This window comes from Eurypyga helias, unplaced genomic scaffold (genome assembly GCF_000690775.1).
Source record: "Eurypyga helias isolate BGI_N326 unplaced genomic scaffold, ASM69077v1 scaffold6641, whole genome shotgun sequence".
Taxonomy (NCBI): domain Eukaryota; kingdom Metazoa; phylum Chordata; class Aves; order Eurypygiformes; family Eurypygidae; genus Eurypyga; species Eurypyga helias.
Genome location: NW_010230153.1, coordinates 28,721 through 50,893, shown reverse-complemented (window position 1 = coordinate 50,893; position 22,173 = coordinate 28,721). Strand labels below are relative to the sequence as shown.

The following is a 22,173-nucleotide window of genomic DNA, read 5'->3' as shown; positions in this document are numbered from 1 at the left end:
TTTCCAACCTTAGTGATTCTATGAAGAACCATAACACCGCTCACTCACCCCCTCCCCTCCAGCGGATGAGGATAATCAGAGGAAAAGATGAGGAAACTCCTGGGTTGAGGTAAGAACAATTTAATAATTAAATTGAAATTAATAAAATAGTGATATCAATAATATTAACATTGCCAATAATACTAACAATACCAATAAAAATATGCAATGAAAACAATGCTACCACCACTAATAATAATATTGAATAAGAGAAAATAAAACAAATGATATAGCCGCTCACCACCCACCGACCTATGCCCAGCCAAGGTCTGAGTAGCAAGAGCTGGGCTAGGTACAAGCGGGATCACACCAGAGCAACGTCACAGACAAATGGGGCTTAGGAATGAAGCAGATACCTGACATGACCACTGCAAACAGCCTAGGACCAGCTGGGAAGCAGCCATGAAAACAATCTCATTCTGGAGTCACCAAGTGTCAATGGTTTGGTCAAACCACATAGTATGTAAATTGGGAAATAGTTTAGTTGGCAGTATTACACCCACTGTCAGTTACTTCAGTCTGACATGTCAGCTTAATGCAGACAAAGTCCTGGCTAGCATTGTTAAGCACCAGTAACTGCATGACATGAGAAAGGTCAGAGGCACATCAACTGCTCGGTGGCTTCCATGTGCTGCTGGTAGCCAGGGAAGGTTTGTTCAGTGTACATAGCTCCTAGATTAACCACACCTGATGACACAACTGAGCTTGTCACCTGTAGCTCAAGAAGAGGGAGAACAAAAGTCTTGCAAGAAGCACAGATCAGTTGGAGGTAGGTTAATAGCAGAAATTAGAAACAACCAAGGAAGAAATGGTTACTATACTGCCAGTTGACCCTTGTAAACCATTTCCAAGATGTATCAATAATTTCTTGGTGATACCTTGCGCCATACCCTCCTCTAGGTGTCCAAAACAACCACCACCTGAAGCAAACATCGGCTTCTGGAGGAAGCTGAGACCACACGTCCTGACATTCAAATGCAGACTCCCCAGCTTCAACCATCTATTTTCCATTGTAAACTACAAAACAAAAATTTACTTCTTTCAAATCAAATGCACAGGTTTAACCACAATTTTCTACAATCTCCAGAGACGATTAGCAATTTATTTATCAAGTCTACTGAAAACTGGGTTGGTGGGGTGTATTTTTTGCAATTTTTGTTTTCAAACCAAACCAAACAATATAAAAGTTCCGGTACAATTCCCTGCTCTACCAGGTCTATTACTTCCTAGCAAGGAGGGAAAACTTAACAGGTGAATTTTTGGGTTTCTTTTAAAGAAAAGTAAAACTTTCTTCTTTTCTTTCCCAAAGGAGAGTATAGAGAAACCTTTGCATTGTAACTTACTCCAGATTTCACCCGAGAGCACCAAAAGCTCAGAACACTGAAATTATAACCAGCAAACAGACCCAAGGAGGCACTGCTCTGCATGAAGAGCTGTATTTGCTAAGCGAAGTCAATGATGCATCCAAAACAAAAAAGAAATAAAAAACAATAGCCAAGTTGGACACAGCTATACCTATCTGGAAAGCACTACTTAGTAATAAAAAAAAAAACCACCACAGCAAACTGACTGGATTTTAGTCAAATGTAAGCATCTGTCTCAAATGTGGACATGGATGGTTTTTTTTTTTTAAGTGAGGAAACAATATAGGCCAGTGATTAACTGGTAAAAACATAGAGGAGAGTAGTCATCACAATTACTAAATTCCACTGCAAATTCCTGCTAAGATCTGGAAGACAATCTAACACTTACTTTTTCTGTTGGTGTGAACAGTCCCTCTTTAGGTGCATTTGCCTTTAATAAAACACCTAAAGGATTTAGTGTCAAAACACCTGAAATTCCCTACAGGTTAATCTCCACAAGCTTGTAACTTGAGATATTTTCAGAGGAAGTGTCTTAATACTAAAACAACTCTCCTGTAAAATAGCAAGCTCCCCAGTAAAAGCAATACAATTCAGCTTCTCAGGAAGAGACACTTACACAATTCTACATGTATTTTTGTACCTATATACACATACATGCACGTGTCCTTTTTCATGATTTTAATAGCAACCTGGGACACGACGTATACGCACTCAAAAGATACACACATTCAGGCACCTCTGAGAGCCCTCCCTGCAAGAGCTTGCTTTTTGCCTTCTAAATGCCTTCTGGTCTAGCAGCTGCAATGCGCACTCCACCTTCCAAGAGCAGAGTGCTGTTTGCGAAGCTTACAAGTCAGTGACTGAAGCAGCGGTTCCTAAGGCACAATGACTGCATTTGCAGTATGACGCTTGGTTGGAAACACTACAGTTCCGATGTGCTCCTGCAGAGTATGGATCTCAGTGGGGACCGCAATCAGAATCACTAAGTCAAAAGATAAAAATCCACTTCCGACTTTTTTTTTTTCTTTCAAGTAAACCCAAGAATATTTGCTTAACCAACCTCTCATTCAGCAAAACATCTACCTCCTATTTACTGTAAAAACTAAGACTTTGGTAACAGATATTTTCCAATACTTACAATTATTGTTACAATCTTTTATTTAAGAGATATATATACATACACAGAAAGTATCTTAAAAGCAAGCAGATAAAATGCTTACCCCCAAAGCTGGCAATCTTTGTGTGCAACTGACAGCAACCTTCAGTTTCCAGTCTGTTTCTCCATCAAGCTGGTCAGTTCGAATGAAACACGAACCTTGAAGTTATAAAGAGACAAACTATTTTTTTTTAATATCAAAAATTCAGTTTGAGTTAAAAAAGTTTAGAACAGTGAAGATAAAGCAATTTACAACTGTTTTTAAGTAAACATGCTACATATAAAAAGATTCATATTTGGAATGCCTGCGAGCTTTCTTCTAGGAATGCTCCAGATACCACAAAATAGCACAATTTTTCTGTTAAAATTAACAATATGCCTGTTTACAAACGGGGGAGGGGGGGATCCTATTTTACAGGTTTATTAATAGTTCCTAATGGATTTCCAAATGCTATCAGCAAAAGATACAACTTCACTGGTTGAAGGTGAAACAGGTTGGGGTTTGGTTTTTTCCAGAATTTTGTAACTTGCACAATTCCAACACAAAAGAATAATGTGCCTCTTGACTCTCTGCTGGTATGCCATCACAAACTTCTACTGCTTATAGTCTCCTGGCTTCTCTGAAAAAGCTATTTTAAAGTAATTCCTTAACGTGGATACCATTCAAAACAATATGGGTCCTGACAGACTATGCCTCAATAATTTTCCATCATCTGTAATTGTCAAGGATGTAAGGCTAAAGAAACCTGTCAACACATGCACAGTACTTAAAATACGTGGGAAGCTCAAGATACAGGCTTTACAGACAGAAGACTAGTACTCAAGAAACAAAACTGAGATCAGTTTAGAACCTCTCTCTTCCCCAATAACTAGTACAATGGATATCATCAAGTCTGGACTATTACATGGGTTACTAATGTTGAGATTCAAAGATGACTACACAAACATTGAATATCTGTTAAAACCAGATGCAATTAGCCATTAGTTTGAAGCCTTTAAAAAGATGGTAAAATTTTAGCCACAGTCTTCACGATTGCTACACTAAAGAAACCTTAAGTATTTCCTCAGTCATAATTACCACTTCCATTACCCTACAGCTTTGCAACTGTATTGGTATTGTGTGCTATGAGTATGAAATAGATTTTTCTAGTTATTTGTAAATTTTAAACAACTATAGATACACATATACCCATAATTCCTTCTATATTTCAACCAACCCAATAAAAATTAACACAGTAGGTTCATCACTAGAAGCAATATGATTGGACAGTGTTTCTTTCAGTGTGAGGAGTTTATTCTTGTTTGAGTCTTCTTACACAGCCAAGACAATGTTCTAGGAGCTGTGAATGTAAAAGGCAGCACATCAAGAAAGGATACCTACCAGTGAAGACAAAATGAAGAGAGATTCTTTTATAGGACAGGTGGACCCTGATCTAAGTAAAATCTAACAGAACCCGATGTTTTATTCATCAAGGCCTGTAAATTAATCAGTTCAACGAGCTAACAGTCTGAAAGGACATACTTGAGAGAGAAGCTACCTGAAATTATATCTGGCTAGAATGTAACACTTTTGCACAACAGTCTCCAAAACAGGTTACAAGCCTTCGTTTAACAGCTGTATTTAAATTAAGTATGCAGTTCAATCAAATTTGTAAATGTTAATATAAACACCTCTCAGAACACATTGTCACAACTGAATTTCAACCAAAGCTCAGGGATGCAAGCTGTAAAGTTGTCCCTAAAGTTCTTGAAAAGCTGATCTTAAATTCTTGACTCAATTCTTTATGGATTTTCTTCTAAAAATAAAATACTATAAAGCACTTTTTGACATACACTGCATTTTAATTAATTGTAAGGTACCTAGGAACACCTGGAAATACACAGTTTCACCACACTTTCTATCCACAGCATAGATGAGCCTACTTTCCATCATACTTTTCCTGTACAAGACATTTCATGGTTCTCTTTACCCTTCCTGTCAATGGTTGCTCTCTTCCATCAATTTCATTTAGAATTATACTATAGATCAATGCAGTTCAAGACCAGTGTGGCTCCTGTGAATGGCTGACTGCACACAGATTCATTTAATAGAGCTCACACTATGACATGTATTGGCCAGCTGCATTTCCTCTCCACTTCAGCAGTTAATTTCATCAATAACTTATCTCATAGCCTGTTTCCCTTTTATCCAGAAAAAGGGACTGCTTTCTGCCAAGTCAGCTTTCAATAGTGGTCACAACAGCAAAACTGAAAAAATACAATCCTCTACCTCAACCACTGCAGCAGATTTGACTAAGTAATTTTAATTATACTATGAGATTGTGATTTTAAACCTGGCTTAACTAAGCTATAAATATGGGAGATTAAACATGTAATTAGGAACTATATATAAAAACAACTCCTCATCCCTACCAAGCCCTTGGGCCTGTTAACAACTAAATATTCCCCACTGTACTGCGTGGAAGTCACATCTACTTTACCTTTAGAAGGTATTTGTGCCAGCAGTACATAAGGCTTCTAAAAATCAAAGTCTTCTGAATATACAGCTACTGTAACTGCTCTATAAGAAATTTGCATAAGACTACATATAAAGGAGAACGAATAGAATTAAACTTTTTACTTTATACACTGAGAGCACTCAGATACTCACTTCCCATAACAACACACAGTCATTCAAGATTAGTTGAACATTAGACATAGTTGAACACTGTGAACACGACTGACATTTCTGTCTTTACAGTGAAAATTTTGCTATGATCTCAATTAGAATTTAAGGTTGATTTAAGGAAGTTGCTCTGGGTTTAAAGACTTTAACCATTTATTGAAAATGGTGCAACCTTCACAAGAGCACATTTAAACTAATTCACAAGTATGTGATATTGTCAAGGTTTAACCCCGTCCAGCAACTAAGCACCACACAGCCACTTGCTCACTCCCCCCGCAGCGGGATGGAGAAAAGAATTCAAAGGGTAAAAGTGAGAAAACGCGTGGGTTGACATAAAAAGTTTTAATAAGCAAAGCAAAAGCCACACACAGAAGCTAAGCAAAACAAGGAATTCATTCACCACTTCCCTTTGGCAGGCAGGCAGGTGTTCAGCCATCTCCAGGAAAGCAGGGCTGCATCATGCATAGTGGTTACTTGGGAAGACAAATGCCAACACTCCAAACATTTTCCCCTTCCCTCTTCCCCCAGGTTTATATGCTGAGCATGATGTCATATGGTAAGGAACATCCCTTTGGCCAGCTGGGGTCAGCTGTCCCGGCTGTGTCCCTTCCCAACTTACTGCACACCCTCAGCCTCCTTGCTGGTGGAGTGCTGCGAGAAGCAGAAAGGTTCTTGACTGTGTGTAAGCACTGCTCAGCAGTAACGAAAACATCCCTGTGTTATTAACACTGTTTTCAGACCAATCCAAACCACTGCCCCATACTAGCTACTATGAAGAAAATTAACTCTATCCCAGTCAAAACCAGCACAAATATCTATTTAGCCTAATCAGTTGAAGATCAGCATAAATCAGTTTAGAAGATGTCCATGCAAAGTTATGCACAAGTGCAACTAAACTCATTTTTTAAAACCATTTCAGTTTAAATCTGTGAAACTTGTATGCTTACAGACGACCTAGCACTTCTGTTTCAGCAAAAGCTCAATGATGAGGCCTGTCTAGAATTTACCCTAAGATTGCTTTTCTGGGGAAAAGCAGCACCATTTTAAGAACCTGAAGCAACTATGCAACTTTAAAGTATAAGGATACATTGCTAATTATTAACATGTTTAAAAAAAAAAAAAAAATCCCTCCCCAAACCAGGAAGGGAAGCTTCTCAATGAAGTAAAACCCAAATATATCATAAGCTCTCTCTTAATTAATACTATGCATCAGCATCAGATAGTCAAATACTATAATTTTAATACCACCAAACTTGCTACTCATAATTTACGCATCTATTTCTCTATGTATAGATATCTTTAATATCCTGAAACTATAATAATGAATATAAACTTGTGTTACAACCAAGCACTCATGTTTTATTTTTATATACACACTTCTGAGTATTAACTAGTTTTTAATACAGGCTTCTGAAAACAAGCTCTTACTCGGGACTTTTACATGTTTTCTTAAATGTATTCTATCTTACAGGGTTTTTAAAATAAGTCAATCTGAAGAGAAAAATTATTGTGTATTAATTATTCTTATTTCATTTGGAAATGTTGTTTCTGAAAAACAGAAAGATGGATATTTTTTCCTAGTTAGGTTACTTTTCAGCCTGTTTACCAAGTAGTTCCTAAAGAAAGTGTAGGTAACACAAGAAACTCAAAATAGCAGTATTGACAGACCAAGAGCAATCTACTTTGCCAAAGGAAAATAATTAAAATTATGTATACAAAATTGCGTCCCCTGATCTTCATGGAAGGCAATAACAATGAAACAACAACAGAAATTATTCAAGTGATCTGAGTTTTATCAAGATTTAATACTGGAGATTTTCTTTCCACAATTATTGCAGCTACCCTAGAAAAGATGGTTTAGTTTGCTGCAGACACAAAACACTGTCTTTTGTATCATCTCCTGTGTATTACACATGCTATTCTTTTAGAGATGTTTTAGGCGAAGGCTCTTTAGCAGGTGACTGCAACAGAACTTTTCTTAGTCTTAAAATAACCAGACAGAAGCAGAATATCCTGACAGTTACACAAGTATGGCCTCATGTTCTTTGACAGGCAATAATGCTCTTGAATAATCTAGGACTGGACAGTTGAACCAAATACCTCAAAATGCATGCATCGACTCATTGAAACTCCCCACAAATCAGATTCTCAACACAGGAAGGAAACATCATGAAGAGACCGAGCTTCCTCCTTCATCACGGTCTACTGGCTTTGTTTTTACAAAGAGAAGGTGCAAAAGTATGCTAATACTTCAAAAGCACTTGCTTTCCAGGACTGGCCAGGTTTCTTGACTAATAAAAACATGAGAAATTCTGATGGTTTTCTTGATATAAGAAATTAAACTAACCCACTTGTCCTTTAACCAGAACTCAGTTTTCATTTCCCTACTCCCAGTTCCTGGCCTGGAAGAAGGATCTGACAGAGAAGCTCTAAATCATGAAATGAGACAGAAGAGAGAGGATTCTGAATTCAGGGGGGGAAAAACCTAATGAATAACTTATTCTGACTAGCATTAAAAAAAATGACAGGCAGTGACACATCATTATAAAAGTACTTCCACACTTCTGTCCTCCAGTTTTTCTGCTCTTGTTTTCAGCAATCACTCAGAGCAGATCTAGTCGTCAACTACACCTGTTTAATCAGCATTTTACAAGTGAAATTATTTTTTAAAACATCCCATTTTTGGCTTTCCCAATGATATGCAAATCCCTTCGACAGAGCCTTAACAGTCAACCCACACATGGTATGTTAGAAACATCAGTATACACAGTAAAAAATAGTACATATGAAGCCAACCAACACCACAGCAGCTCTGAAAACCCTATTTAACTTTCTCTTGGAGAATATTCAATTATAACGTATTTCTGCTTGCAAATTTTTTGCCAAATATCGTCAAGCTTAAAAAAAAAAAAAGAGGCTTGCCAGTAAGAACTGAAGAAAATTTATAGGCATAATTCAAATATGCCATAGCACACATTTCAATGTTATACTGTGCTGAAGATGCAGAGGGAAGCAACTATAATTTAGTTGTATATAGCAGATATGTAAGAACATGCATATTTTACAAGCATATTAAAGACCAAGCACCCCATTCTTGAAAAGGTACTGTTTTTTCACATAAATGCAGGACTGAATTCCACACTCTATTACAGATATATCATTGAAAAACAACTGTAGAGTGCATAAATTAGGCTAAAAACCCCATAAAATGAAGTTACATATGATTTCTGTAATATGTAACTGATAAGAATTCATGTCAGTTATTCTTAAACAGAAGTAATGCTAAACCACCACTTCATGTCTGGGTTCTTGGGATCTTTTCAGTCAAATCTAAATAAATAAAATTATGTCTGCCTCTCTGAAGAGCTGTATCCAATGAATTTTTTACAAATGAGAACAACAGCTACAACTAGTATCTTTCAAGCCTCAGCAAAACTGAATTATTGAATCTGTCTGCCTATATCCTATTACAGCCTACTTATGAATACTTGATTTTATTTTGTATAATTGACAACAGTTGTCAGGAAAGGAAGGTTTTAACAGCAATCAAATTAACATCAACCGGTGTAAGTGTCACGGTGAAGAGCCTGCATCAAGTGTTGAGGAATTAATTGATGTGTCACTGGGAAACAGGGCACATGGAACTGTGATGTCATATACAGCTATATATTGTCTGGTAATATTACCAGCCTTCCTGGTTTAAGTGAAAAGCATTGAAAGAGATGGGTTACTAGAATACACTCAGCGAAAGAAAAAAGGACTTTGACTTCACACACCTAAACACCAGATCATTTACAAACAACTTAATTTTTAAACCATTTATATTACTTAAGTGACTATGCGCATGAAAATTTTAAACCGATGACAAGATGAATAGTAGCACCAAGATGACATGTTGGAGTACAGAGTTTCATTTACCACTATAACGAGAAGCTTTCAATTATGATGGCTTCTAAAGAGGAAAAAAAAAAACCCCAACCAAACCCAACACACCTAAAACATCCCACTTTAGCTACAATGTCATCACATAGGATGCAATCGAAAAATGTAATGGCATTTATACAAGACTGATTAAATTAGTTTTAAAGCATTAATTTCTCTTAAGACCATTAAAGAACTGTGTGTACTTGAGATATTTGATCTGAATTAAGAAACCGATGAAGCAATTGATTAACTGGAATTTAAGCCATCAGTCACTGGATCCATCAACAGATTCATTTACATTCTAAACGATCAGCTGATGGTCTTATAGGATACCATGTATTAATACACAGTCAATATGATACCTCCAAACTCATCACAGTTCCTTATTGACAAGCACACAGATGCTTTTAATCCAAGCTTGATCACATTGCACCTTTTTTGAACTACTATATTGATTCAGTACGCTTTAGGAATTTTTATCAAAAACATTATGAAGTTCTCATACATAGCAAATATTGCTCCAAGTTAAAAAAAGAAATCTACATTCATAGTCATATTTTCACATTTTAACTCACCGATTTATACTGAGGCATACAGAAGGATAGTGAAACACATTAATTGACCTTTTCCATTTAATAGTATTTGATGCACAACTTTGCTCCATTATTCTTCTGATATACAGTAGTAATCTCTTTTTGGAGAAACCCAGTGATACAGAAAAAAGATAACGTGAATTATTTATGTCTTCTGTTTAATGACTACATCAAAATCTGTTGCCATACAGAATGCTTAGAACACTAAAAAAGTTCTCACTTTTCAGATCAAAAAAGGTGAAGGTGGCCAGAATACCACTTTATGATGGTATGAAAATCAGCGCTGTACTTGGCAGAAATCAGCTTTACCATTGCATTGTATACAGTCACCAGAATTTTCTTCACTGACACTACACTCCCTGTTTGTTCATTTGCTCAGTCTGCTCTTCTAGGTTTTTTAACATTAAGAACTGGAATAACCCATGGTGATCTGTCCCATGACTGATGCAAACACACGGCCTGATTAAAATCCAAGAATCTGAGAATATTTTCAGCCTCACTCATTCATCTGTAAAGCAATTTTGTTCACATCTTCAACATACTAAGTCATGTTTACTAGATACGTTAGTATTAGAAACATGTTTCTCAACAAGCAGTAGATGGTACATCTTCCTTCAAAGGAATCGAGGATGAAAATAGTTTCCAGAAGTACTTGTAGCATAGTAGGAGGAAATCCATACCTAGTGTAACCTACTACCTAATTTCTCTACAATTACAGACTAGTTTGATACAAAATAGACTGCACATCTGGATATGTAAAAGGGATGAAACTGAACCTTTTGCAACCAAAGAGGTTACTTTTAACACTGAAGTAGCCCCACTGCAAGCTATTTTAAGGCCCCACTAAAAGAGGAAAATTGTCTAACACCAACACTATTCCATAAACACCAATCCATTTTGATATATTATTATTTGAATCATTATTCTGGTTTAAGTACTGAGTTCAGCTGGCATTTTCCATTTATCTGTCCTTACACACAGTGCTCATTTGGCCCTCGCAAAAAAACATTCTGGTTTACAATTGGAAAGTTGGACCTTTTTTAAAATGTATTATGAGAATTACTCTAAGTGCAAGTACTGCATGTTTGCTTAAAGATTCGGTAAGATCCTTCTTACAATGACCAGTCAGATATGCAGTAGTTATACAGGACAATCAAAACTGCTGCCTATCATAACAGAAATTGAATCTGTAGTTAGGACTTTTTAACTAGTTTTCTTTCTTTTCTGGCTTGAATTTCAGTAGGAAAATCAAAACGAAACAATCAATTTTCTCATCCTACTGCAAAGCACACATTAACATCAGTGCCACAAGCACCCAAAGCATTAAAAATATTTTAAGAATATTGACTAAACAGGCTCCCTGATTTGAGAGCTCTGTCAGCACAGCAGAACTCGTTCTCCCCATCAACCTCCGTAATGCACTTTGTACTACTGGTCTTCAAAAATATATAAAGCATGTATGCATATACACTTCAAAGAAGAGTCCTTGAAGCTGACTTACAGAGCATTTTCTCTCATGATGAAAGCAGAGCCCAAAGGCAAAGAAAAGTTGAGAAAAGCGTATGGCCAAATATACCCAAATCCATTGGAAGTACATTTAGGCTATACAGAAACTCCTTTCTCAAAAAAGATGAGGACCACCAAGAGGTTTTCCAACCGCTTCAAGTAATTATTAATTTAATGTGAACAGCTTACTATCAGTTGTCTATCAGTTATAAATATAGTCTTTGTCTCATTTACCCTGCCTCTGAGATCCACACCCTCAGTTTTTCTAAGCCGTTTCCCACAGCTGGGGGAACTATTTGGGATTTTGAGATATTCAGGCTGATACTCCAGCCAAGCCACCAAATTCGTGAAATTCTGTGGAAACGCATTAGGACAGGGGTGTGGGAACAGGCAAATTTATGCCTAACAATACAGAGTCTCCTTAACAGATCAACTTTTTCAACTCTAACTTTTCTTTCCTGACAAAAATAAGTAGTAAAATCCTTCTTTGTTACTGTTTATTTTGCTGCAAATCTAATGAAACATGAATTGTGCTAGTCACCCAAATATGCACAGCAAATAAAAATAATTAGGGAATGAAATATATGATCATGTCTTCAAATAACATTTTACATCATTAGAGAGAGTAGTACTATGAGAAGTTTAGTATTTGCTGAGACCTCCTCCTCCTTCCACCACATAACACTCACACCACCTGAGTTACTATCTTAAGCAAGTGGCTGATCACTTACAATCAGTACTACTCAGTGGCTTAAAGCAGATACCAAAACATTTCAAGTCCAAGTTAAATCAAATGTTAAAAACAGAATAGGAACTGAAGTACAGAAACAGATTAAAGTAGTTTGGACAGATTGTTGGCAGCTACTCATGCCCTGAAGATAAACTTTTATCTGGCTGTATGCGCAAAACTTAACTCTAGTCATTTATCATTCTCTATAGCAATAGATTTTTCAAAGCATTTTAGTTCCCAGACAGGTAGGTTTTATAACGCTTTCTGAACATAATAGAAAATTCCACAATGTGTGACAAATGCAACTTATTATAAAATCGACTACTGCAGAGTAAAGAGATAAAAAGTGACATCAGTTGCACAACTGAATTCTAAACTGCCAATTTTTCCTCTGGTTTGATTTTTCAGGTATCTGAAGATCCAGAACAGGCTGGGGCCCAGACAATTAAGCGGTTTGCAGAGCACTTATTCCTAACTGTCTAGAATAACTAGATACTACTTGCATCATCTTTATTATATTTTTACTTGCAGTGAGTCTGGGGTTCCATATTAAGATATGCATGTTCTGCTAATACTTGCATTTTCAGATCTACAAAACTAGACCTTTTAAACAAAAATACTTGCCAGCACAATGTTCTCTACCTGTGGGGAAATGCTGAAAAACTCTTCATTTTCAAAATAACTCTTTTCTTTAATTAGTGGACTTTATTATTATTATTGAGAAGGTAGACTCTAGAGTAAGCCTTTGCTGGTTTACTCAGAGATCCTTCCAGCATCAAAGCAAGCTATATGAATGATGACTTAGTATTGCCAGCAGGCTGAGGGAGGTGCTCCTTCCCCTCTGCTCAGCACTGGTGAGGCCACCCCTGCAATACTGTGTCCAGTTCTGGGCTCCCCAGTACAAGAGTGACATGGCCATACTGGGGAAGGTCCAACAAAGGGCCACAGGGATGATGGACTGGAGCATCTCACATACGAGGAAGGACTGAGAGAGCTGGGACACAACATTGCAATGAATTAAAAGATTCTTCACAATCAAAGGATTGTCGGAATTTTTAAATGCCCATTTCCCTATTTGGTAACTTCTCAGAAGTCTACAGCAGCTGATGTATTAAAACGCATTTGAGGACCTTATTTTACTAGATTTCTAACTTTACAGGTTTTACAAACATTTACAAGTTTGTTAGAAGAGTTAGAGTATGTTAATGTAGTACTCTCTATTTTCAGCAGCAGTGGCTGCTACTCTACAAAGAATCGGGTGTCTGCCAAAAATTCTAACTGTGTAAAAGACAGACGTACACGATTCAAATACCACGGTCAGTAAAGTTGAAGTAGACCAGTATAAGCACTTCCACTTTTCCCTTTAGAAGTTCAGTTTCTAGCAGAAAATGATGAAGAGAAAAACCTAGCTATACTTTTCATACCTTCACAAAGCATTATCTGTGACAAGGTGGACATCAGGAACAAAAAATGTTAACAAAGATCAATCAATTCTTATCCTCCTAAAAAGCTACTAACAAAAAACCAGTATCATAACAGTGTTGTTAGTCTGTCATAAGGCCTAAACAGTTAGCAGTAGTACAGAATACAATCAATTCTTTGTAGTCGTAGCACGTATGGAGCATGTCACAAACCCAAAAGGTAGTTATCCCTTGGCTCCTCCAGCTGCAGAGGCTTTCACAAATAGCCTGTTTAGCCCTATTTCTGTGTACAATACTATTCTGCCGATGTCAACTTTCTCCCAGTAACTTTCAACTGGTGACCAATTTCAACCAAGTACAGTAGACCAAAAATCTTGAGGACATGAAGTCCCTGGAACTTTTTCCAGAAAGAGCCACATGAACAAAAGCAAAGCCAAGCTGTTAGCAATCCTCCAGCAATCATCTGCTGTAGGACACAGCAAAACTCGATAGCAAAAATCACCATGTGGCTGTGCAGCCACTGCACAGCTTTTGCTCCATCAATATTAAGAACTAGAGGTTACTGGAGGTGGATAAATGAAGAATTTGAAGGGAAAAAAAATTGAGCTTCATTCATTCTTTTCTGGTGCTCTAGCCACCCTATCAGATTTGTATTCCTCTCAGAATTTCACATCTGAAATTTAACAGAGCACAAATATTCTAGAGATACCAAGTCTTATAAAAGGCATGCATAAGATTTTCATGAAGGACCCGTTCATGTCAAAACACTGTTTGTGTTAGCATAGGAATACCTTACCTGGATCAGAACCTGGTCACTGAACCAAGGCACAGCCCATGCAGAATCATATAATCTTTGAGGTTGGAAAAGACCTACAAGATCATCACGTCCAACCATTAACCAAACACTGCTATGTCCACCACTAAACCATGTCCTTAAGTGCCATGTCTATACATCTCAAATACCTCCAGGGATGGCAAGTCAACTACTTCCCTGGGGAGCCTGTTCCAATGCCTGACAACCCTTCCAGTGAAGAAATTTTTCTTAATATCCAACCTAACCTCCCCTGGTACATCTTGGGGCAGTTTCCTCTTGTCCCATCACTTGTCACTTGGGAGAAGAGGCCAAACCCCACCCCTCTGGAATCTCCTCCTTTCAGGTAGGTGTAGAGACTGATGAGGTCTCCCCTGTGCCTCCTCTTCTTCAGATTGAACAATCCCAGTTCCCTCAACTGCTCCTCATAAGACTTGTGCTCTAGACCCTTCTCCAGCACCTCAATGTCTTTCTTGTAGGGAGGGACCCAAAAGTGAACACAGTATTCAAGGTGCAGCCTCACCAGTGCTGAGTACAAAGGTACAATCACTTCCCTGGTCCTGCTGGTCACGCTATTTGAGACACAAGCCAGGATGCAATTGGGCACACTGCTGGCTCATGTTCACCTGCCTGTTGACCAACACCCCCAGGTCTTTTTCCAGCCACTCGTCCCAAAGCCTGTAGCACTGCATGTGGTTGTTGTGACCCAAGAGGAGGACCCAGCACTTGGCCTTGCTGAACCTCATACAATTAGCCTCTGTCCACTGGATCCAGCCTGTCCAGGTCCCTCTGTAGAACCTTCCCACCCTCAAGCAGATCAACACTCCCGCCCAACTTGGTACCGTTTGTAAACTTACGAAGAGTGCACTTGATACCCCGGTCCAGGTCATTGATAAAGATATTAAAGAGAACTGTCACAAACACTGAGTCCTGGGGAACCCCACTTGTGACTGGCCACCAACTGGGTTTAACTCCATTCACCACCAATCTTTGGGCCCAGCCATCCAGCTAGTTTTTTACCCAGTGAAGAATACGCCTGTCCAAGCCATGAGCAACAAGTTTGTACAAGAGAATGGTGTGGGAAATGGTGTCAAAGGCTTTACTAAAGTCCAGATAGACAAAATCCACAGCCTTTTCCTCGTCCACTGCGTGGCTCAACTTGCCATAGAAGGAGATCAGGTTAGTCAAGCAGGACCTGCCTTTCATAAACCCACTCTGACTAGGCCTGATCACCTGGTTGTTCTGTACATGCTGTGTGAAGGCACTCAAGATGATCTGCTCCACAACCTTCTCCACTACCAAGTTCAGACTGACAGGCTTGCAGTTCGTCAAGGTACCAACACAAGGCACAGCCAAGGTGGAGGACAAGGTTTTTAGCTTAGAGAAGAAAAGCATTTTTCTTTTTTATGCAGTATCTTTGATAATACTCCCATAATGCTGAAGTCATGAATACCTTCTTCCATTGGCAGTTTGTGCAAGCAAAGTTACACAACGATGTCTGGAATGCCCTGTCTAGCTTTTGACTGACTGAGATGGCATATGGACAAATAAAACAAAGCATGCCAAGCAATTTTAAAAAGAACCTGAAAACTATGTTAAATGCCACTTAGGATCTAGCTTAATTTCAGCGAGGGAGATTTCCATTGGTGCAACACAGATCTTGCCTACATTGGTGTAACAGATTTCCACTTACGGTAGCCAGTAGGTTTTGGCAGGATGCCTGCTTATACACCAAATGAAAATAACCTTTAAACCATCTTTTGTAGTGAGCTCTGCATGAGCGTTTCCTTTAATCCAGTAGAAGCCTGATAAATGAGACAAATCTTCCAAATTGCTTGTCATCTCTGCCATAAATAATGACCAACACCAAGATTCAGCCTTAACCTTGCCCCCCTTCTATATGTATGAAAACCCAAGATATTATTCCAGAGTTTTTTGCTGTTACTTTTTTCCTTTTTTTTTTTAAATTTATTTTGGAAGCCAACAAAGATCCTGTGGAAGTCTCTGTTATGTGGGGAGCGTGAGAGCAGCAAAGAATTCATATCTGAAGAGTGATTTCCACCTGCTCCATCCCCACAGGAAGTAATCCTACCTCTGAACTCGGCCAGCCATCTAGCTGCCTCCATTCATGAGAAAGAGGAATACCAATGTTACAAACTGTCAAACGAATACAAAACAAAGACCCATCTATAGTAGTCCTTAGACTAAAATTTTTAAAAGCCTGATTAAAAGGCTCACAGCAATCTTAGAAATGGGATATATGCACACAATTACCATCAAGTCATTATATCAGACTATATATTAAGGTATCATTCTAGCTAAAATACGATACATGTGATAAAGTAAAAAAAAAAAAAAAAAAGAGGCATCTAGTACGTTTTATCAAAATAAGCTTGATTCCCTGAAATCTAATTTCTGCTATGTAGAGTTAGAAGTATCCTAAAAACTCAACATGGCTAGAAGAGCATGGGGGTGGGGGGGGAGCGGGCACCACTCTTGTGGGAAAAGAAGCCAGAATAGTATTCGGTTGAACTTCGTAAGCTACCCATTTATAACTCAAACTGCTTCCTTTCTGACTGAAGATACAGGAAATTGCAGTGCTGCAGACTACATTAATATGTAAATATTGAAGTTGGAAAAATAGTACTTTCCCCCAAAAGTTTAGAGCGTGGGCTGGAGTTTAAGATTCATTCAAACTCTTCACTTTACTCTTTATAGATTTATAGCAACAAGTTATAGTTAAACTGTTTTATTGCACAGAAGATAAAATAAAATTACATGTAGGACATAAAACTATGCAAAAACTAATGTGTTTTACAAAGTACTTAAAAGTGTCAACTATAAATTAAACCATAAATCACTCAAAACTGCAACATCCAGGGAGAAACAATTACAGATGTAAGTGTTCACTCTTTAGTCAAAACACAATTACTGCCATATGCTTGAAGTTCAGGGGATTATTTTTTTGTGTGTTATTTTGTTAATTTGGTTTGGTTTTGAAGAAGTGCAACACCAGTGTAATTAGTTAACCTGTTGTGTGCTTATAGGAAGTGTATCTTAAATGTTAAAAATCATATTCCACATGTAGCAGAATTTGTGTAAAATAATATCAGAATTCTGGGAAGATTTCAATCAATTTGCTTTTTACTCACTTTACATTATAATGAACATTGACACAGTAGGTACACACAGTAGGTACACAACTCTTCCAAAGTGCCCACAAGCTTTTTTTAAAATATCAATTATGGAAAGTATTATTCAACATGATAAACTTATTTTTAAAGTAGTTTTTTCTAGATAGCAAATTAATGGAGCTTCTCACAGGAAAATTTTAATTATGACATTCTAAGAAAGCTGACTGAAGTAGACTTAAACACTAAACAGTGAAGTAGACTTGAATTTTACTTTCAAAAATGTTTTTCTTGACACATTTCTGACAAGGGCACTCACCCTGTTCCCCCCTTCCCATCTATATCTTGACAAAGAGGCAGTTCAGCTTATATTAAATGTGGTCCTTCAAGATTTACTATTCATATATATTCCAATTAAGACACAGAGGTATCATACCCTATGCAGATGCATTTCTAGCCTGTATTGTTCATTAACAACCTCAGCTGTGCCCCATCCTTCAATTAACTACTACAGAGAAGGGAGACTACACAGTGTCTTATAGCCTGGTAAAGAGAATCCAGGAATTTAAGAATTGTCAAGGAGGAAAACATGCTCTAGTGCAGATATGCAAAATACATCATTTAAGAACTACTTTTTTTGCATGCTAAGCAACTGTCTCATCTTGTGCTTGTTCATTTATTCCAGCAGTGACAACACATCTGATGTAAACTGCTGCAAGGATCCCAATTAAGGAAGGAAGCTAACTCACCAGATGAACAGTTCCTGAGAGTCCTACCACAGCAAACACTGCACAACGTTACATACTGAGTCCGCTACACAATTCTACTGTGCACCCACCACTTAAAGAAATCACAGCTGATACACAGCCCCGCTGGAGTGGATGATGACTGCTTCCAAATATCTGGATACGTAACTGCTAATCCAACACAGCTAGTAAAGGCTATGAAAATTTTGGATCCACACACACTGACCTCCTACCACTTACACACTGCATGCAAGTGGCCTAGTTTAAGAATAATTCTTCTACAGGTGCAGAAGCCCTCCTAATTTCTACTTTTCCAGGAGCTGTGATTTTAGCTGAAAGAGTTTTTGGGTCAGTAGGAAAAGATGACATTGTCAGCAGCCCAAAAAGAAACATTATCAATCCTTTCATAATCACGCTGGATCCAAGAGATCTGAGTTGTCAAAAGCATTATGCATTTTAATGAAACATGGCACTCTGGGAGGGAATAAAACAAAGCTCATATATCCTGAGCCAGAGGGTGGCTAACCAAGATGGAGACTACTAGGAAAGCCTTTCAGTCCAAAACAGTTATAGATGATCTAGTACATCTAATCAAAAAAGCCACTAGCAACACACAGTAACAACTTCTTTTAGCAAATATATAGCTCTAGTAGTGTTCTATAGGCTATCAGCAATATTTTTGTCTTCTATTCCAAATGATCTCTACAAATTTAGTCTTTTATCTTAAATATATGATAGAACTCCAGTGCCACAGTGAAATCAAGTGCCAATAACATGGGGTTTACCAATATCACAGCTATTAGCCTTGTGAAATTCAGTGCTGTCTGACAAAAATCAGACGGTGCTTCAGGATCTAAAGAGAAACTGCAAAGAAGGGAAAGCCAAATGAGTTATATGGTGGGCATCCAATAGTAATTTCTAAACTTTAATCAAGACAGCCTGGTGCTCTTGAGATGCTCCAGCACCTCAATGAGTTTCTTCTAGCAAGGGGCCCAAAATGAACACAGTATTTGAGGTGCAGCCTCACCAGTGCTGAGTACAGGGCCACAATCACTCCGTTAGTCCTGCTGGCCACACTGATACAAGCCAGGATGCCACTGGCCTTCTTGGCCATCTGGGCACAGTTCAGTTATTTCAGATTTCTAGATCATTGTAACAGATTTAAAAAAAAAAAAAAAAAGTAACCACAAAGCAGTAGATTCAGATTTCAGTTCTTCTCAATCCAATGACTGTAATACTATCAGATGACACTGAAGTGTGTGTTGCAAGATAATGAGTAATCAGAAATCCTTTAAAATATTGTCAAGTCCTATTAAGCAAGTAGAGTCTTTTCAATATAAAGTAGTATTAATATTTGCTTTACCTGAGCACTGTTGTAACAATTCATAAAATCCATGTACTCAGAGGAACATACCTATAAAGGTCTCATGTTCACAGCAAGATTTCTCCTGTTTCACAGTCTATACTGTATTTGTAGGATATGGAGCCTCTCCCCTTTATCTGATGAAGGCAGATCTACCATCAATCTGACCACTTCAAATTGGCCACAATGAACAATCTCATACTTTCCCGTAACCACAAACGTATCACATAACAAATCTGAATTATCGAAACATACCATTTTTTTCCGACGTTCTGAGAAACACCATGTCAGATGGGATTCGTTGATTCTGAGGAGAGGGGGAAAAAGGTATTTTTGTAAGTAGGAAAAAAGTGAATTCCAATCAAATGTCCAGTAAGATCTATCACCAAAAGGTCACACTTGGATTGAAACTCAATTAAAATAGGATTTCTCACAGTACTTCACATTCAGCATTTGCAATTCAGAAATCAATATTTTCAAAAAAATTATACAATAAGCTAACAATAGCTAATCCTTTCAGTAGCACTTTATAAATGAATCAAATACCTGAAGAACTACAACTGATATACATTTTCTTGGCCAAAAGAGTATTTCAAGAATATAAATATCTAACTGAAATTTTTTTAAAAATAATTTCTCTGAGCAATACTCTGACACTCCATTAGCATATATAATATGAAACAACAGTGAAATTTAAAACATGTCCCGGCGCTCAAGCTGCAAACATTATGTACAGCAAGTATCCTCCTCTCTCCCAACACACACAAACATACACAGAGGAAACAGCAAGTCAGGGAACAGCATTTTCCCATTTCACATATCTACAAACCTCTCCTTTACAAAGACAAAAATTAATAGAATGCCCTCCTCAGTCTCTAAGATATGCAGAGCCATATGCAGAGTCAGATGCATCTACAGACCTGTTCTGCCATTTCCTTTTCAGGCACAGAACTATCTGTTAACAAATCACATTTTCAATTTTTTGTTGATAACAAAAAGGCCAATCTAAGCTTTGACGGATTAAACAAAACAAACAGTACCACTCTCCCACACACATGCTATCTGCCACATGACTACCCAAATCCTTAGCTTTCCCACCACTTGTTGTTCACAAGGCATCTAACGACACCAGTTATGCACTGTCAACATAAGGTTTAAGACTGAAAAACTAAGGAAAGTAAAAATAACCAACGTGTCAAAACCTGAAAAAGATACTGGGACTGGAAAGGAAAAAAAAGCAACAGACTATGCTGACAGGGACCACAGTGGACAGAGCAAGATGAGAAGACACCATACTGAATTGCAACTTCCTCTATCACAAGTTATGTCCAGTATGCCACATGTTGTACCGTTTGATGCTGAAGCTAAACAGGTCCATTTGCATTTCATTTACATACGACCTTTATCTAATTAAGAAATCTCAGTGGATTATTAGCAATGACTTTACTACTTTTGTGGTAAAAACCAACATTTAATATTCACTTCAGATTAATTAAGAGGATATAATTCACAAATATTTTCACACAAAAAAGTACGTGTATTTGATAATAAATTTCACATTTTCCTGTTACACTTTCTCAACATTGCCTTGAAACCCCCTGAATACTTTTTTTTTTTTTTTTTTTTAAGAGCTCAACTATCTGTGTGGAAAAGAAAGTAAATGTAGGACCACATGCCATACACAAACCTCAGATCTGAGCCTTAAAAACCTGAAAGAATTTACTCAATATAAAAAGCATGTTTAGTATATGAGCCTTTCAAAACTGCACAATTATTCCCTACTGCACACTTCAATTAATTAATACATCAGTAATAATTGTGGCTCTATTTTGCAAGTAAACTACCAGCTACAGAAGACTGATCAGTCATTTTCTACAGTAGAAACAACAATGAAGACAGGGTCAAGCTAACCACAAAAACTTCAGTTCAAGACACTGGGCAGCAGAACACCTCACGTACTAAACACTGCGCACAAAATCCCGCCTGTACATTTTGTAAGGGTAATCCTAGTCACAATACTTTGATTCACTGTATCAAATTGGAAGACATGAATTTGATGAGTTATTTCAAAGAAGCAACAGTCAAAGAAAAATGTAATGGGTTCAAAGTTATCTTTACAGGAAATTTAAGTGCATTCAGGATGTATCAACTCTGAACGTACTTATTCCAACAGGAATCAAGGTAATAGCCCACACCACAGCATCAAACACATTAAAAACCCTGGAAGACTCAACACAAATACGGAGGGGTATTTTTATTCGACTCAAGACAGTCTTTCATCTCGACATTTAAAGGACTGAAGACTGCTATGAACAGAAAGAAACCCAGCATTCAAATCAAACCTGTTTGAGAAACCAGACACAAAGTTTCTCAGTTTTAACCCTCCACCTTTTACTTTTCTGAAGGCAGCACTTCCCCTTTACCACTGCGTGTCAAAAGAAAAACCTCAGAAGTACAGACACTCATAGTCCCCTCTAATAAAACAGGTCAAAATACATCCCTCAAGATAACTGGTGGGAGAGAGTATACCCTCAGCAAGTTTGCTGATGACACCAAGCTGTGTGGTGCAGTCGACACGCTGCAGGGAAGGGATGCCATCCAGAGGGACCTGGACAGGCTGGAGAGGTGGGCCACTGCCAACCTCATGGAGTTCAACAAGGCCAAGGGCAAGGTCCTGCACCTGGGTTGGGGCAATCCCAAGCACAAGGACAGGCTGGGTGGAGA

General features: G+C 37.8%; 1 protein-coding gene across 1 annotated transcript in view; it reads right to left on the bottom strand.

The window, feature by feature from the left end:
* Positions 1 to 917: 917 nt before the first annotated feature.
* The window catches only part of LOC104516339 (probable phospholipid-transporting ATPase IIB), a gene marked incomplete at both ends in the record, with an annotated part of 46,892 nt that continues 25,636 nt past the window's right edge, over positions 918 to 22,173 (bottom strand). Inside the window, 3 exons of the mRNA XM_010160640.1 lie at positions 918 to 1,056; positions 2,624 to 2,718; positions 19,705 to 19,756. Of these exons, the coding sequence (XP_010158942.1) occupies positions 918 to 1,056; positions 2,624 to 2,718; positions 19,705 to 19,756 (286 nt within the window). The remainder of the gene's footprint in view (positions 1,057 to 2,623; positions 2,719 to 19,704; positions 19,757 to 22,173) is intronic.